General features: G+C 32.4%; 3 protein-coding genes and 2 non-coding genes across 6 annotated transcripts; 4 read left to right on the top strand and 1 right to left on the bottom strand.

Annotated features, from left to right (window-relative positions):
- Positions 1-2,344: 2,344 nt before the first annotated feature.
- LOC109180621 (auxin efflux carrier component 5-like) lies at positions 2,345-14,203 on the top strand. 2 transcript variants are annotated; one of them, XM_019330322.1, is made up of 6 exons: positions 2,345-3,107; positions 3,307-3,392; positions 4,347-4,504; positions 4,627-4,703; positions 4,821-4,911; positions 14,149-14,203. In XM_019330322.1, the coding sequence occupies exons 1-5, from the start codon at positions 2,410-2,412 to the stop codon at positions 4,891-4,893; spliced, it is 1,092 nt and encodes a 363-aa protein (XP_019185867.1). In that variant the 5' UTR covers positions 2,345-2,409; the 3' UTR covers positions 4,894-4,911; positions 14,149-14,203. The 2 variants fall into 2 exon arrangements, with proteins under 2 accessions (XP_019185867.1, XP_019185859.1); XM_019330314.1 differs by lacking the exon at positions 14,149-14,203 and having other exon boundaries at positions 4,821-4,973.
- Positions 5,459-5,530, top strand: TRNAT-CGU. The gene has a single exon. It is a non-coding gene; the product is annotated as a tRNA-Thr (tRNA).
- On the top strand, positions 7,785-7,856 carry TRNAT-CGU. The gene has a single exon. It is a non-coding gene; the product is annotated as a tRNA-Thr (tRNA).
- Positions 9,263-9,721, bottom strand: LOC109186228. The gene has a single exon (XM_019336155.1). It carries the CDS (start codon positions 9,719-9,721, stop codon positions 9,263-9,265), a length of 459 nt encoding a protein of 152 aa, XP_019191700.1.
- LOC109180670 (auxin efflux carrier component 5-like) lies at positions 11,679-14,322 on the top strand. Its single transcript, XM_019330358.1, has 5 exons — positions 11,679-12,431; positions 12,648-12,733; positions 13,653-13,810; positions 13,935-14,011; positions 14,129-14,322. The coding sequence occupies exons 1-5, from the start codon at positions 11,713-11,715 to the stop codon at positions 14,199-14,201; spliced, it is 1,113 nt and encodes a 370-aa protein (XP_019185903.1). The 5' UTR covers positions 11,679-11,712; the 3' UTR covers positions 14,202-14,322.
- Positions 14,323-19,276: the final 4,954 nt, after the last annotated feature.

Genomic DNA, 19,276 nt, shown 5'->3' with positions numbered 1-19,276 from the left:
TCTAATTAATTTCCTTGCCCATAGGTGTCTAATTTACAAAAATTTGAATAAATACTATTTCGCAATGTTAAAAAAATCGTTAGGCACTCTCTAGCCGCCTGGGGATCGCCTAGGGCGCCTAGAGCGCCTAGGCTGGTGCCTAGGAGGTCGACCGCCTAGCGCGCCTAGGCGCGATTTTTACAACACTGCTATTTCGTTCATCCCATAAATTTTATGTGTCTAGTTAGATTAATAAGACCTAACTAAAGTTATTTATAATTTAGTGGGTAATAATAGTATTAAGTTAATTATTAGTAGCCAAGCACCTTGTGTTCCATTGGCACCTCTATTGCTCTCTTTGAGGCGGGAATGTCATACTACACTTATTAATTGTTTTTTTTTTTTTTTTTTTTTTTTTTTTTTTTTTTTTTTTTTTTTAAGTCCAGTAGCCCAGGCCAATTGTAATTTGATGTGTAGTTAGATGACATATTTAACCATTATTCCTTTATTTTATATATTACATGGTTCATGAATGAGAACTCTTATTATTTAATTTATAGTTATAGGATAAGAAAACTTTTTTGACAAGTTCAAAATTTCAAAATTTTATATATTATCTAATTAAACAAATTAGATAATATTAATATTATTCAAAATATATCTAAATATTTTAATTAAAAAATTATTTTTATCAAAAATTTCAATGCCTGCGTCGTGGTACATAAACCTTATTCCTTTCTGGATCGGGCGATTTGATTAATAAATAATAAAAAATATCATAAAAATATCATATTAGTTAGAACTTTGCAGGGTGTTTGGTTGGAGGGATTTTAAATTCCCTTCCCACATAATTCTCACCTAATTCCAAAGGCCATTAAATTCCGTAGTTTGGTTGGAAGGAATTGCAATTCCATGGAATTGCAAATCCCCCATTTTCATGGAATTAAAATCTCATGTCCCCACGGGATTTTAGGAAGAAAGAAAGATAGTGATGAGTCAAAATTATCTCTTCTTTTTTTAACCTAAAATTAATGCCTAACAACAACAATAGATATTTTTGATTTTATACTACTTATTCCCTTTCAATTCCCATGTATACCAAACATTGAAATTGAAATTCCTAGTAATTCTATTCCTATAAACCAAACACTGGAATTTAAATTCCCACTTTATTTCTAGTAATTCATCTCCCATGGAATTACAATTCTTTTCTCACGGAATTCCCCCTCTCCGACCAAACGCCCTATTATAGTTTCCCTAGGTTTGAGAGTGCCACTAAGGTTGTCTGCTTCCGAAAACGGCACTAGAAAGTGCAGTTGCTCCCAATTTTCGGGTATTTAATTTGGTAGCACTATATATAATTGGTAGCATGTAGGCATTTAATTTGAGAACACAATTAGGGCCTCCAATCTTTAGGTGGATGTCTAATTAATTTCCTTGTCCACAGGTGTCTAATTTACAAAAATTTTAATAAATACTATTTCGTTCATCCCATAAATTTTGTGTCTAGTTAGATTAGTGGGAGCTAACTAAAATTATTTATAATTTAGTGTTTAATAATAGTATTAAGTTAGAGAAAATTTCAATTTTGTTCACACGACTATAGGGGCTTTGTTAGAGAAAATTTCAATTGTGGTCATACAACTATAGGGGCTTTGTTAATTAACAAAGCCCTTATAGTCGTGTGACCAAAATTGAAATTTTCTCTATTAAGTTAATTATTAGTAGTCAAGCACCTTGTACTCAATTGGCACCTATATTGCTCTCCTTGAGGCGGGAATGTCATACTAAACTCTAATAACAGGTAATAAACAAGTCATTTTAGGTTTGTTCAAGGACTCAATTGTAACATTTTTGAGTTCAGTGGCCTAATTGTAGTTTGGTGTGTACGTAGTTGGAGTTGTATGATAAGATAATTTGTTTGACAAGTTCAAAATTTCAAACTCTTTTGATATTATCTAATTAAACAAATTAGATAAATTAAATAATATCGATGTTATCCAAAATATATTCAAATACTTTAATTTAAAAAAATTATTTTTATCAAAATTTCAATGCCAACGCCGTGGTACATAAACCTTATTTCTTTCCGGACCGGGCGATTTGATTAATAAATTAAAAAAAAAATCATAAAAATACCATCCATAATACCATATTAATTAGTTAGACCTTTCTAGCTTAGTTTCCCTAGGTTTGAGAATGGCACTATGGTTGTCTGCTTCCGAAAACGGCACTGGAAAACAGGAGGAAGGTGTTAAAACTTAAAACCCGGCCAATATATATAATTAAAATAAAATTAAAAGTCAAAAAAGTCGGGTGGCGTAACAGTATTTATAACCATCCTTCATTCATTCACTCACCCACACAACAACCTACGATTACAGAAAAATTATTATTATTATTAAAGAAATAAAACAAAAAAAAATAAAAATGATAGGGTGGGGCGACATATACAAGGTGGTGGTGGCCATGGCGCCGCTCTACGTAGCGATGATCTTAGGTTACGGTTCAATTCGGTGGTGGCACATGTTTAAACCCGACCACTGCGACGCCATTAACCGCTTCAACTGTTTCTTCATCCTCCCTTTCTTCACCTTCCATTTCATAGCCCAAGTCGACCCCTACACCATGAACTATCTGTTCGTCGCCTCCGATGTGGTGGCCAAGGCGATGGTGGTGGTGGCGCTGGTGATATGGGCCAATTTTGTCAAGAACGGAGGGTTAGATTGGTCAATTACCACCTTCTCCTTGTCCACCCTCAACAACACCCTCGTCGTCGGCGTGCCGCTCATGCAGGCCATGTACGGGAGGCTGGGCTACGACCTCGTCCTCCAGGCGGCGGCGATGCAGGCGTTGCTGTGGCTCACGATGCTGCTGTTTGGGCTGGAGTTCCGGCGGACGCGGTTGGGGCAGATTTCGGCCGCCGCGGATAATGCGCGGCCGGAGATGGGGACAGATCTCGAGGGAAATCCGAAGGAGGCCGCCGCCGCCGGTGAAACCCCGGCGGCTCCGACCAATATTGGGCCGTCGTACACGGCGATGATGAAATCTGTTTGTCTCCGACTTGCCAAGAACCCTAATACTTATGCATGTTTTCTTGGTCTGATTTGGGCCATCATAACAAAAGGGTATTCTCGATCTCTCGATGCTGATTAATTTTATTTTGTTTGGTGAATCCGATGCTGATCAATACCTATATAATTTAAAATATATATATATATATATATTATACTCGGTATAAAAGATATTGGTATTAATTATATTGATACTTAAAAAAAAATTATGTATACATTGTGATGTGATTAAATTGTTGAATTTTAATGTCAGGTGGCATTTTACTATGCCTAGCATTATAGATGACTCAATCATGATCATGGCAAAGGGAGGCAGTGGAATTGCCATGTTCAGTACAGGTAATTAATCACATCATACCAATAATGTTTCAGTTGTGACAGATTTACTAGGTTTCCATTTTCTGCGTATGTCTACTCCTTGTTTTGTGCCCCTTGACCGGGGAATATCTGTTAATTAACTTCTTCAAGATTTTATCAAATCAAGAATATATTCCTTCTTGGTTAACCTATTAGCTGGGTAATTGTAACATTTCAAATTTGAGACTGACCACCGGTCAAATATAAGCAATTTAATTTTTATTTTGAATTAATTCCACCAGAGGTTCAATGGCTATCGTTTTTGCCATTTAAAATCCCTAAAGATTATTATTTTTTGGACACTTTCATGACTTTTTCTATTTTTTAGTAAGGGCACTTTTGTCTCTTCATATTTTTCTTTTGTTATTTTAATGGTTTCGAACTGGTTATTGGTTTAATTGGTTTAGGACTTTACTAAAAATCGGTTGAAAAATATTATTACTAAAAATAGAAAAAGTCATGAAAATGACTAAAAGTGTCAAAAAAAATAGTAGTCTAGGGATGTGAAATGGCAAAAATGATAGTCTGGAACTAAATTTAGAATTGCTACCAAAGACAAAAGACCTCTGTGGAATTAATTCTTTTATTTTTTTATTAAGTTAGTATTTATTCAGTGCATACCATTGAGTGATCAGTAAAAGATTCGATTCTCCCTTCTAAATATGTTCGTCTTTGTAGTGTGATTTATATAAAATGTTAATTCTTCACATACTCTCATATCTTTGTAGTGTGATTTATATAAAATGTTAATTCTTCACATACTCGCAGATAATGACATAGATTTCTAACATTAACCAAAAAAAAAAAAAAAAAAAAAAAAAAAAAAAGAAGAAGAAGAATATATTTCCTGTCATTGCCAACCTGTTCACCAATATTGTTAATTAGCTGCTTTTTCCCCTATTTATAATCTATAAAAAAAAATTGCATGTTTTATAGGGCTCTTTATGGCGTTGCAAGACAGGATAATATCTTGCGGTTGGACTTTAACCGTGTACGGTTTAGTTCTCCGGTTCCTAATAGGACCGGCTACCTCGGCGATCGGTGCCATATTGTTACGTCTACACGGTGATGTTTTGAAAATAGTTATAGTCCAGGTAATTGATAGACAACAACATAATATTAATTCAGTCAAAAATAGAATACATTTTTAGGGCCAAAATTTTTGTTATTAATTAATATGATTGATATTCTTCTATATATATGTGTGCATGTACAGTCTGCATTACCACAAGCTGTGACGACATTTATTTTCGCCAAAGAATATGGACTGCATGCCGACGTTCTCAGCACAGCGTAAGATTTGTCATTAAATAAAAATATTTAATTTTTATTTCAAAATTTATAATAAAATAGTATACATGTGGTGAATTAGATTTTAATGTATATTTTTCTTTGTTTTAACTTGTGCAGAATTATCATTGGGACCATCCTTTCTTTACCCGTGATGATTGGATATTACGTCATTCTCGAACTCTTACCTTAATTAATATCTTTATGGGACATCCTTAATTAATATTTGTATGAGAAATTTTTAAGAGATGCAACATTACCTGGATTGTAAAATCAATGTTTTTTTTTATTTATATTTAATTATTAATTAAAGGTATTTGTGACAATAGCTTATTACAGTGATAGCAGTTGACTAGTTGATGACCAACAACAGCACTACATACAGCACTAGCAATAATAATATAAGTAAAATAGTGTTGGAACAAGGAGCTTTTTGTTGACAAAATTAATGAGGCCGGGTATGAATATAACTATATTGGACAAATTAATAATTTCAAATCAAATATTAACAAAGTTCTAAAATAAATATAATATACAAATTATAATTCATAATAAAATTCTTCACCACCACTTGATTACGGGTAATGTGGGGTAATTTGCCTTTTTTTTTCTTTTCAAGTTTAATGATTTATTAATTTAAAGTTTTTTTTTTTTTTTTTTGGAATTCAATTGACAAATTGCATTGTTCTAATAAAAAATTTGAGTGTTTATTTTATTCTTATTTTTTAAAAATAAAATAAATTATTGTTAATAATCTAGCCTCTATAGTATAGTGATAGTGTATTTGCTTCGTAAGCAAAAGATCGTGAGTTCAATCCTCACTAGAGGCTTTTAACAACTTATCGACTACAAACTACTTCATTATTATACTTGAATAAGGTATTAAAAATATTATAAAACAATATAATATTAGTATATGGACAAATTAATAATTTCAATTCAAATATTAACAAAGTTTGAAAATTATTAAATTAATATACAAATTGAAATTCATAATAATTCATAACAAAATTTAAACTAATACAAATATGATAGCTAACCCTTTTTCAAATTGATGGGCCCTAGAAGCCAAGTCCAAAGAATAATTAAAGTAAGAGATGGACAGTGGACTTGACCAAGGGAATCCAATTAGGGAAGTGGAGTAGTGAGCATAGTAAGTGTAAAACTAAAATAAATTATTTTTAATTGTTTAGAGGCTTCTACCAACCCAGTGACTACACTATCTATCACATTATAGTAGTCCTCTGACTATTGAAGCCTAACACCAAAACTAACAGAGGACCATTTTGACTTAAAATTCAATAGTCGGAAGACCACTTTGGGTGTAATTAAAAGTCAAGGAACCAATTTGAGAAAAGGTCATAGTCATATGACCATTTTGGGAATTACCTCAATAAGGTATTAAACAATATAACTATATGAACAAATTAATAATTTCAATTCAAATATTAACAAAGTTCTAAAATATAATTTTTTTTTTTTTTTAAAGTAGAGGGAGAGGGCAGGGGGAGTAATTAACCACAAAGTTTCAAGTTTGTCTCCATGTGGAAGCGGCCTATATGGACCCTGCTAAATGAAAAATGCCGTTCAAGCAAAAGATTTCTTCTCTAATCTCCTAGAAAAGTTCAGTCAGATGACCAACAAGTTTTCTATATCATATTTTTAAAATAATTATTTACTACGGAGTAATTTTTTTTATTCATGAAAAGAGTATTAGTAAAGGAATAATTACTCATACGTATATGTTTGTTTGTTTGAACCAATAAGGCACAATGTCAACAAATAGGCCCATCAACTACTACGAAGTGTTCAATTCCCACCATGAATTAAATTAAGTGTCAAATAAGTCTATCTACCAGCTAAATTCATTCAATTGGCTTTTTTTACAGGTTACCAACAAGTTGTCTATTTAATTATTAAAATAAATAATTAAAATTTTTCAAAAAAAAAATTAATTAAAAAATTAAAATTAAAATTTAAAAAAAAAAAAAAAAAAAAAAAAAAAGAGAGAGAGAACAGCCACCCGGCTGTCTGGCGAGGACAGCCGGTGGTTGTTCTCTTTTTTTTTTTTTTAATGTTTTCTTGTTTAATTTTTTTTTGTTTAATTTTTTTAATTATTTATTTTATTAATTAATAGGCAACGTGTTGGTAACCTGTAAAAAAAGGTCAATTGAACAAATTTAGCTAGTAAATATATCTATTTGACACTTAATTTAGTTCATGGTGAGAATTGAACACTTTGCAGTAGTAATGGACCTATTTGACATTTGTGACAACCAATAATAATCCTCATACGTATATGTTCGTATACGAAACTCATATAGAGAAGGCTTCTTCTTCCAAACTTCTATATGTTTGTTTGTTTGAACCAATAATAATCCTACTTCGTCATTCATCAAAGCTAGGAAAGGGATTGGATTACACGTGTCATATCACTTCATCAATTTAGAAGGCAATATGTTTTTAAATCAAAAAAGGAGGGGTGAACTTAGGGTCTAAGGAACCTATCATTTGCTAGCCTCCCAACGCAAATTGGAGGCAAATTATTGTATGGACCATGGTCCACACAATGTTACGTAGATTATAATAAAATGTACATTTTTAATATACTAAATGTATATTATTTTTGTATTGAATGTACATTATATAATATAATATACACTCAGTATAAAAATAATGTATATTTCCTAAATATAATATACATTATTTTACAGTATACAAAATATGGTCCATACAATTTGTGTAGACCATAGTCCACACAATAATGATTGCACATTGGAGATGCCCAAGGCGTCATCGTTCATTTGTCTACGTAATATTTGTTGAAGATAGCAAAGACAACCCCATCCATCTATCTTCCCTATGGCATGCACGCAAGTTTGGCCATCATGTCCACAACTTGATTACGGGTAATTAACAAGGGGGTAATTTGCCTCCTTTTTTTTTCTTTTTCAAGTTTAATGATTTATTAATTTAAAATTTTTTGAAATTTAATAGACAAATTGCATTTTTCTAATAAAAAGTTTGACTGCTTATTTCACCGTTATTCTTTTAAAAGGATAATAAATCATTTTTGATCACTTGGCCTCTATAGCATAGTGGTAGTGCGTTTGCTTCGTAAGCAAAAGGTCGTGAGTTCAATCCTTACTAGGGGCTTTCTACCTCCTTACATTGCGTTTGGTTGGAGAGAATTTAAATTACATTCCCACCTAATTTCAAAGGCCACTAAATTCCTTACTTTGGTTGAAAGGAATTGCAATTCCTTTACCCTCACATTTTTTAACCTAAAATTGATGCCTCACAACAACAATGCCCTTTCAATTCCTATGTATACCAAATATTGGAATTAAAATTTCCAGTAATTTTATTCCTATAAACCAAACACTGGAATTTAAATTCCCACTTTATTCCTAGTAATTCATCTCCATGAAATTGCAATTCTTTTCCCACGTAATTCCCTCCTTCCAACCAAACGCCCTGTTACAATTGTGAGAACTTATCAACTACAAACTATCTCATTATTATTATATTTGAATAAGGTATAAAAATATTATGAAACAACAATACTATATGGACAATTTAATAATTTAATTCAAATATTAACGAAGTTCTAAAATAAATTATTGTGAGAACTTATCAACTACAAAAACTATCTATCAACTACAAAAACTATCTCGTTATTATATTTGGGAAGATATGGTCTGGATCGTTTATGTTTGTTGATGCATTTTATATATCATTATTTAAGATTTTTATAAATTAGACAAATGTGCTTGTTCTCTAGCAACTTAGTTATAGTAATCAATTGTTATCCTAATTCATTTGCATAGAGAATATATTTTTGTCTAGATATATAGCAATTTTGTCATTTTGAAAAAAAAAAAAAAATAATATCAACGATTGTATTTACACATTATTGAAAACCTCTTTGTAGACGAAATTGGTAGTCGCAACACAATCTTTTCCATCCTCGTCTAGAGCTAACACCTTTAGGCCATTAGAATGGGTGACTCGGGAGAAAGTTACGTACAATTGTCCGTGATTAAAGACCGGTTTTTTTAGCAATAACCCAACGTGATTTAGTGTTTGACATTGGCTTTTGTTGATAGTCATGCCATATGTAAGCATCAACGAGAATTGTTTACGCTGGAACTTGAAGGGCAATCTCATATCAGAAAAATGAGAGACAATTGGGGGATAAGAACTTTGGTTTCTTCATGTGTCTCATTAACTATTCTTGCTTCAACAATGTGATCTGTCAATCTTGTGATGATGAGCCGCGTCCCGTTACAAATACCAAGAGAGTGGACTATGTTCCGCAATAACATAATAGGTGCACCGACCTTTAATGTCAATGAATCATCAGGAAGACCCGACAATCTAGAACTATTTAAGAATTTAGAAGTGTGTACTTCTGATAGATTTTCATTGTCTGATTATGCCATACACAAAGAGTCACAACTTAAATATGTTTGTCCTTCTGCAGCATTCATGTCGCATATGTATTGGTTAATTTGATCAACGACATCTAAAGTTAGCGAGAGGATCGCTCGGCCCTCTAGTTATGATTCATCAAGCATGTTATATCTCGAGCTTGGGAATGTGCTTTCCACTATAGTTGCTATGCGATCGTGTCCACACTTCAACAAAAAACGTGCCAGAATATCGTTCTCAAATGAACCGCCGTTTACAACCCCTGCAATCTCATTTCCGATGTCTGCAATCCATTTTGAAAACCAATCAACCGTCTGTGTATCTTCCTCTGAAGCTAAGGTCCATAGTCTCAAGTTCTTTGTGAGCCTTAATACCTTGCAATTTGTCCACATGTATGAAGAATTATAAGTTGCTCCGACAACTACTGGTCTTGTTTCTTTCGGAATAACAAGTAGGATATGTCTAAAATTGCAGCCCAAAACTATTGTCTTTCCACCAAAAGTCTTTTCAGCACTACCCAGTATGGTGAACCTCAATAGAGTCCTCATGGTTTTGTCCAAAGCCTCAAAACAGTGTTTGTGCGCCATTAGTGCTTCATCTCATATTATCAATTTGCTCATTATTATAAACTCAGCAAGGCCAATGCCTTGCGATATATTGCACGTGGAATCTTCGTTCAAAAAGAGTGGTATAGCAAATATGGAATGCGCTATCCTGCCTCCAGGTAGGAGCAAAGATGATATTCCACAGGAAGCAATATTCACAACAATATCTGTGCAATTAATTACCATAATAATTATTAGTTAATTAGCATAAAATTACCATATAAATTGCATGGAATAATGAAAATGATAATTTATTAATAATGAATAATTTTTTTAGTTTGTACAACTATATATAAGTACTAGGCTAATAATCAAAATTATTATTCTAAGTTATTTTACAAAAAATAATTTTCTTGCTAACAATTAAAGTAAAAAAATTGTTTATTTAAAAAATGAAAATAAGTACAAGATCAACCCCTTTTAATCTAATTGAGTACAAAATCATGTTTGAACTATAAAGAAAAAATTCCTAAAATGGTCATTCGACTATGGCATTTTCTCAAATTGGTCCTTTGACTTTTAATTGCACTCAAAGTAGTCATCTGACTATAGTGAAAATTCTGAATTACCAGTTTTACTCATCATTTTCACACCCACTTAACACCAAAATTAACAGAGGACCATTTTGACTTAAAATTCAATAGTCGGAGGATCACTTTAGGTGCAATTAAAAGTCAAGAAACCAATTTGAGAAAAGGTCATAGTCAGATGACCATTTTGGAAATTAACTCAATAAGGTATTAAACAATATAACTATATGGACAAATTAATAATTTCAATTCAAATATTAACAAAGTTCTAATATATGAATTAAAAAAAAAGGGGAGGGGGGAGGGGGCAGGAGAAGTAATTAACCACAATATTTCAAGTTTGACTCCATATAGAAGCGGCTTATATGGATCTTGCTAAATGAAGAACGCCGTTCAAGTAAAGGATTTCTTCTCTAGTCTTCTAGAAAAGTTAAGTCAAATGACCAACAAGTTTTCTATATCATTTTTTTAGAATAATTATTTGCTACAGAGTAATTTTTTTTATTCATGAAAATAGTATTAGTAAAGGAAATAATTACTCATACGTATATGTTTGTTTGTTTGAACCAATAATAATCCTCATACTATATGTTCGTATACGATACGAAACTCATATAGAGAAGGCTTCTTCTTCCAAACTTCTATATGTTTGTTTGTTTGAACCAATAATAATCCGCCTTCGTCATTCATCAAAGCTAGGAAAGGGATTGGATTACATGTGTCATATCAAGTCAATAAAAGCATTCTACTTCATCAATTTAGAAGGCAATATGTTTTTAGATTAAAAAAAAAAAAAGGAAGGGTGAATTTAGGGTCTAGGAAACTCATCATTTGCTAGCTTCCCAATGCACAGTGGGGATGCCCAAGGCGTCCTCGTTCATTTGTCTCATAATATTTATTGAGGATAGCAAAGACAGGTTCAAATAGTTGGAGTTGTATGTAGGATAAGAAAACTTGTTTGACAGGTTTAAAATTTTAATTTTTTTTTGATATTATCTAATTAAACAAATTAGATAATATCAATGTTATCCAAATTATATTCAAATATTTTAATTTAAAAAAAATAATTTTATCAAAATTTCAATGCCTATGCAGTGGTACATAAACCTTATTTCTTTCCGGACCGGGTGATTTGATTAATAAATAAATAAAAATACCATCAATCCATAATACCATATTAGTTAGAAGTTTCTTAGGTTTGAGAATGCCACTAAGGTTGTCTGCTTCCGAAAACGGCACTGGAAAACAGGAGAAAGGTGTTAAAACTTAAAACCCTATATATAACTACACAATTAAAATATAATTAAAAGTCAATAAACTCGAGTGGCGTAACAGTATATAACCATCCTCATTCACCCACCCACACAACAACCTACGATTACAGCAAAATTATTATTATTATTAGTATTATTAAAAAAAAAAAAAAAAAAAACCAAAAAAAAAATGATAGGGTGGGACGACATATACAAGGTGGTGGTGGCCATGGCGCCGCTCTACGTAGCGATGATCTTAGGTTACGGCTCAATTCGGTGGTGGCACATGTTTAAACCCGACCACTGCGACGCCATTAACCGCTTAAACTGTTTCTTCGTCCTCCCTTTCTTCAACTTCCATTTCATGGCCCAAGTCGACCCCTACACCATGAACTATCTGTTCGTCGCCTCCGATGTGGTGGCCAAGGCAATGGTGGTGGTGGCGCTGGTGATATGGGCCAATTTTGTCAAGAACGGAGGGTTAGATTGGTCAATTACCACTTTCTCCTTGTCCACCCTCAACAACACCCTCGTCGTCGGCGTGCCGCTCATGCAGGCCATGTACGGCAAGCTGGGCTACGACCTCGTCCTCCAGGCGGCGGCGATTCAGGCGTTGCTGTGGTTCACGCTGCTGCTTTTCGGGCTCGAGTTCCGGCGGACGCGGTTGGGGCAGATTTCGGCCGCGGCGGATAATGCGCGGCCGGAGATTGAGAGAGATCTCGAGGGAAATGCGGAGGGTGGTGAAACTGAAACCACCGCCACCGCCACCGCCGCCGAAACGCCGGCGGCTCCGACTAATATTGGGCCGTCGTACACGGCGATGATGAAAGCTGTTTGTCTCAAACTTTCCAAGAACCCTAATACTTATGCATGTTTTCTTGGTCTGATTTGGGCCCTCATAGCAAATAGGTATTCTCGATCTCTTGATGCTGATCAATTTTATTTTATTTGTGAATCTGATGTTATTCAATACCCATATAACTTAAAATATATATATATATATATATATATATATATATATAATACTCTGTATAAATGATACTGGTAATAATTATATTGATACTTCAATTTTTTTTTTTTATGTATACATTTTGATGTGATTAAATTGTTGAATTTTAATGTCAGGTGGCATTTGACTATGCCTAGCATTGTAGATGACTCAATCATGATCATGGCAAAGGCAGGCAGTGGTGTTGCCATGTTCAGTACAGGTAATTAATCACATCATACCAATAATGTTTCAGTTGTGACAGATTTACTAGGTTTCCATTTTCTGCGTATATGTACTCCTTGTTTTGTGCCCTTGACCGGGGAATATCTGTTAATTAACTTCTTCAAGACTTTATCAAATCAAGAATATATTCCTTCTTGGTTAACCTATTAGCTGGGTAATTGTAACATTTCAAATTCGAGACAGACCACCGGTCAACTATAGGTAATTTAAGTTTTATTTTCAATTAATTTCACCAGAAGTTCATTGTCTTTGCTGGAAATTTCAAATTTAGTCCCAGACTATCGTTTTTGTCATTTTTGTCATTTAAAATCCATAGATTATTGTTTTTTGGACACTTTTAGTCATTTTCATGACTTTTTTTATTTTTAGTAAGGGTATTTTTGTCTCTTCATATTTTTCTTTTGTTATTTTTATGGTTTCAACTGGTTACTGGTTGAATTGGTTTAGGACTTTACTAAAAATCAATAGTCTAGGGATATGGTAAAAATGATAGTCTGGGACTAAATTTGGAATTGCTACCAAAGACAAAGGACCTCTGGTGGAATTAATTCTTTTATTTTTTTTATTAAGTTAGTGTTTATTACGTGCATACCATTGAATGGTCAGTAAAAGATTCGATTCTCCCTACTAAATATGTCAGTCTTTGTAGTGTGATTTATATAGAATATTAATTCTTCACACATACTCTCAGGTCTTTGTAGTGTGATTTATATAAAATGTTAATTCTTCACATACTCGCAGATAATGACGATAGATTTCTAACATTAACCAAAAAAAAAAAAAAAAAAAAAAAGAAGAATATATTTACTGTCATTGCCAACCTGTTCACCAATGTTGTTAATTAGCTGCTTTTTCCCCCATTAATAATCTTTAAAAAAATTTTGCATGTTTTATAGGGCTTTTCATGGCGTTGCAAGACAGGATAATATCTTGCGGTTGGACTTTAACCGTGTACGGTTTAGTTCTCCGGTTCCTAATAGGACCGGCTACCTCGGCGATAGGTGCCGGATTGTTACGTCTACACAGTGATGTTTTGAAAATAGTTATAGTCCAGGTAATTAATAGACAACAACATAATATTAATTCAGTCAAAAATAGAATACATTTTTCGGCCCAAAATTTTTGTTATTAATTAATATGATTGATATTCTTCTATATATATGTGTGTGCATGTACAGTCTGCGTTACCGCAAGCTGTGACGACATTTATTTACGCCAAAGAATATGGACTGCATGCCGACGTTCTCAGCACAGCGTAAGATTTGTCATTAAATAAAAATATTTAATTTTTATTTCAAAATTTATAATAAAATAGTATACATGTGGTGAATTAGATTTTAATGTATATTTTTCTTTGTTTTAACTTGTGCAGGATTATCATTGGTACCATCCTTTCTTTACCCGTGTTGATTGGATATTACGTCATTCTCGAACTCTTACCTTAATTAATATCTTTATGGGGCATGCATCCTTAATTAATATCTGTACGAGACATTTTTAAGAGATGTAACATTACCTGAATTGTAAAATCAATGTTTTATTTTTTTATATTTAATTATTAATTAATTAAAGGTATTTGTGACAATAACTTATTACAGTGGCAGCAGTTTGACTAGTTGAGGCCAACTCCAACCGCACGCCATTTTGGCCACCAACGCCAAAATGGCGCCCAATTTGGCGCTGGATTGTCTCCAATGAGGCGCCAAATTGGGTGCCATTTTGTCATGAAGCTATAGTGCAGCACTGTAGCTTTACGCCAAAATGGTGTAAGTCATTGCATTCCACTTTTGTTCCTGGTCTTTTTTATTAATTTCTTTTGTATTCTTGTTTTGATTTTATGAATTTACATGTTTTATTAAATACATAAACATAAAATTTGAATAATTAAAAATAAATTATATCATTTGAAAGATCTCATCAAGACAATTAAAACAAGCCAAATATTATATATATATTAATTAAAAATTAAAGTACATAAAACATAATTTTCATAATATTAAACTGAAATACATTTGAAATTAAACAAAATATACGTAGAATTAATGGTCTCCAAGACCACGCCGTCGATATGTTTGCTCGTTGAGCATTTATGGAAACGATATGTTAATTTTGAAAATTAAATGTAATAGTTGTTATATGTTAATATTATTGTGGAATAAAAATATTATTTGAATAAAAATTAAATTTTATAATAACAAAATTAAAGTAAAAAATTAAACTTTTAATTTAGGAGGAAACAAATTATTTTAGTGTAGAAATAGAATTTGGTGTAATGGGTTGGAGATGAATAAAATTTGGTGTAAGAATATACTGGAAATATTCCTTTTAGTGTAAAATTTAGTGCATAATTTGGTGTAATGGGTTGGAGATGGCCTGATGACCAACAACAGCACTACATACCACTAGTACAAAAAATATCAATAAAATCTAATAATTCGCGTCCAAAGTTTGAACTTTGGGCGCCAAATGTGTAGTGCGGTGGCAATTTTGTAATTAAATTGCCACTCTATTTTTTTTTTTTAAATTAGTCGCGTCCAAAGTTGCACACTTTGGACGCGAATAATTAAATACTGGCTAAATTCGCGTCCAAAGTTTCGAACTTTGGACGCGAATAATTAAAAGAGGCTTTAATTCGCGTCCAAAGTTGAGTACTTTGGACGCGAAAAAGCTTTCTAATCCCCTTCCTCCCCCAAATCCATCGATCAGTTCTTCATTGTTCAACCCTAACCGTTCAATCCGCCCGCCCAATCCGCCGTCCGCCGTTCGCCGCTCTCCATCACCCACTCCTCGCCCTTCATCGCCCATCGCCGCTCCTCCATTCCTCGCTCGCCGGTCTCCGCTGCCTCGCACCGACGCCGACCGCTGCTGCCTCGCACGCCAACCACCGCCGCTCGCCGCTGCTGGTCGCACACCAACCACCGCCGGTCGCCGCTGCTGCCTCGACGCCAACCACCGCCTCTGCTACGAACGCCGGCGCCGCCTCCAATAATCGACGCAGGTGAGTTTTTGATCTGTTTTTAATTTTTTTTTTTTTTTGAAAATATTAAAAACCAGAATTTTATTTTACACATAAAAATATACACATAAAAATATATTAATAATTGTATATTCTTTACTGTATATTAATATTTTACACACTTTCGATCTGGTTTTTTATTTTATTTTAAAAACCAGAATATTAATAATTGTATATTCTTTACACATAAAAATATACACAAATTTTATTTTAAATAATAAAGATACACATAAAAATAAAGAGAATAATCAAATAAATATGATATTCTTTACTAGATTATTGTATATTTTAATTTTATTTTAATTTTTTTTTATTTGTTATTGTTGTCTATTGTGTATTATTGTATATTTGTTATTGTTGTTTATTGTGTATTATTTGTTATTGTTGTTTATTGTTTTGGTTTGATGACATCTCTAAAGTGGTTTTAAGATTGGATTAGGTTAATTGTGAATTATTAATTAAGTATAAAAGCAAGTATTAAGGATGCGAAACGTGGGGGTTTATTGTATATACAAATTTGTTGTGTATTATTGTATATGTTAGGTATTGTTGACAAATTTGTTGTGTATTATTGTACATGTTAGGCATTGTTGACAAATTTGTTGTGTATTATTATATATGTTAGGCATTGTTGACAAATTTGTTGTGTATTATTGTAAAATATGATGTTTATTTTTGGAAAAGTAAAATATGATATGAACTTGTAATTACTAAAGTACTTCGCTCTTTTTTTTGGAATCATATTTGACCAACCATTACCTTATGAATTAGTAAATTTAAAATTATTTAGTTAAAGCTTTAATTTGAACCTTTAAGTTATAACTTAAGAAACTAACTCATTTATCATTTCTTAAATGTTGTGTGACAATATATAGGAGATATGGATCGGAGTTGGATGTATAAAAAACGCAATACACTTGAATATGTTCATGGGGTTCAAGAGTTTGTTAAAATTGCCGAGGAATATGCAAGTAAAATTGGTGAAAATTATATAGTGTGTCCTTGTTATGATTGTAGAAATCTAAAAAAGTTTCGTAGTTCTGAACAAATTAAGGAACATTTGATACGTCGTGGTTTTAAGATAGGATATGACCGGTGGATATGGCATGGTGAAACTGTCCTTACTAGTAACAGTACAAATCAAAGAGAATGTAGAAAAAATGTAGAGAAAGATCAAAGTAATGAAGATAATGTTAGAAATGATGGAGACAATGATCGGCTAGATGAATTGATGCGGGATATGCAAGGGGATTTGAATGAAATGCCTCAAGAGTTTGAAAGTTTTTTTGAGAGTTCTGGAAAACCTTTGTTTTCTGGATGTAGTAAATTTACAAAGTTATCAGCAGTGCTTAAATTGTATACCGTAAAAGCAAAACATAGGTGGAGTGATAAGAGTTTCACGGAGTTATTAGAGCTTTTAAAGGGCATGCTTCCAAATGAGAATGAACTTCCTTGTTCAACTTATGAGGCAAAGAAAATGTTATGTCCGTTGAGTATGGAGATTGAAAGGATCCATGCATGTCCAACTGGAATATTTGATGAAGAATGTACAAGCAAGTCCAAAAGTTGGCACACCAACTCGGAGCAGTTGTCATTCTATTGATCAAGTCAACAAACTTAAGGTAATATTGAGTATCTTTAATATTTTGAATATTTGATATTCGATCTACTTGTTATTATGTCTTTTACTTTTGATTCATAAGAAAATCCAAAACAAACCCGAATGATGAATTTTGAAAGTGGTGATCAATCTGCTGTCCAAGTACGACCACTTCTTGTTGATGATGATACACTGCAGCAATTGGGAGATGAATCTAAGAAATTAGTCAGACTTATTAAGAACCTGCCTTTTGATTTAGATTACATTAACGTGGATCTAGATGAGGCAATCTTCCATCATCAAGATGTGGATTTCATTCACGTGTTGTTTCAAGATATTAAAGACTTGTTGACGATGCGATGGCTTGATGTGACCATATTACAAATATTTATAATGTAAGTATTTTTTATAATGTTTTTATATTTAAAAACTTGTCTTTAGTTGTTCATTTTTATTAATTATCTATATATATGTTGTAGATGTCTTAGTCGGATGTGCTCCAAAATTGGAGTTCATACAATTGGATTCCTCTGCCCAAGGACTATTTGTGCTGCATCTGTACTTGCGGATATTGATAAGGTCTCAAAATATCTTGTGAATGCCATGGTTGAACAGACGAATCGACACTTCATTTTAGCTCCATACCATGAAAAGTAAGAAAACTATATTTATATTTTTAATTATTTATTTAACTTAATTGCATTATTTGTGAATAACACTTAACATATTCATTTAAATGCCTTAGAAATCATTGGATGCTTCTAGTTATTTCTGTTCCATTAAGAAAAGTCTATGTATTAGACTCCATTGCATCAAGTGATCGCGAGTTTGAGATTAAGGCCACATTGAATGTGTAAGTACACACACACACACACACACACACACATATATATTTATATTTATATTTATATTTATATTTATATATATTATATTTTGAGAATTATTAACCATTATTGTTTATAAATTATTTATGATTGTATATTATAGGGCATTTCGATCGGTTGAAACTTTAGGAGGGAGAAGATCTAAAAACAACGTTGATTGGGTTCACATTGAGGTATATATATCTTTCATATTTCATATTAATATTTTTATTGTTTAACATATTAATATATATACATATTTTCTAGTGTCCTCAACAACCGGGTGGTGTGGAGTGCGGGTATTATGTGATGAGATTCATGTATGAAATATGCACTCAATGTTGGGATTCTAATGATTTAGATATGGTATGTAAAATTTATTAAAAGTAAATAGTTTTAAATTACACTTTAGTAATGTTAAAACTAATTATTTGATTATTTTAAATTTTTGTAGAAATTATTCTTTAATAGAAAGCCTTATTCAGAAGCGCAAATTGATGAGGTTCGTGAGATTTGGTCTAAATATTTCACTCAAGAATGTATATAAATTTTTGAAGTGTGATTTAATTATATTAGTTAGTTGTAATGATGTATTGTTACGTCGTTGGTACTTATCTAGCTTATTACATATGTGTTGAAGTAGTGTAGTTTAATTATTTAGTGTTAAAGTGTTGGCGTATTGATGATGTATTGAACTTAGTTGAAGTAGTGTACTTATCTAGCTTATTACACATGTGTTGATCGAAGTAGTGTAGTTTAATTATTTAGTGTTAAATTGTTAGCGTATTGATGATGTATTGAACTTTAGTTGAAAGCTTTGAAGTGGTAGTGGTTGTGACTGCATGTACAGGATGAAAAATATAATTTTTTGTACAGGAAAAAAACTGGATTTATTAATAAATTAAAATAAATTTAAAAAAAAAAACAATAATTCGCGTCCAAAGTTCTTCAACTTTGGACGCGAATTATCATTTTATTAAAACAAAATGATAAATCGCGTCCAAAGTCGGAGAACTTTGGACGCGATTTAATGACTTTGCG

The sequence above is a fragment of the Ipomoea nil genome, unplaced genomic scaffold (genome assembly GCF_001879475.1).
Source record: "Ipomoea nil cultivar Tokyo-kokei standard unplaced genomic scaffold, Asagao_1.1 scaffold0188, whole genome shotgun sequence".
NCBI classification, from domain to species: domain Eukaryota; kingdom Viridiplantae; phylum Streptophyta; class Magnoliopsida; order Solanales; family Convolvulaceae; genus Ipomoea; species Ipomoea nil.
This window is presented reverse-complemented; position numbering and strand designations above follow the sequence as displayed.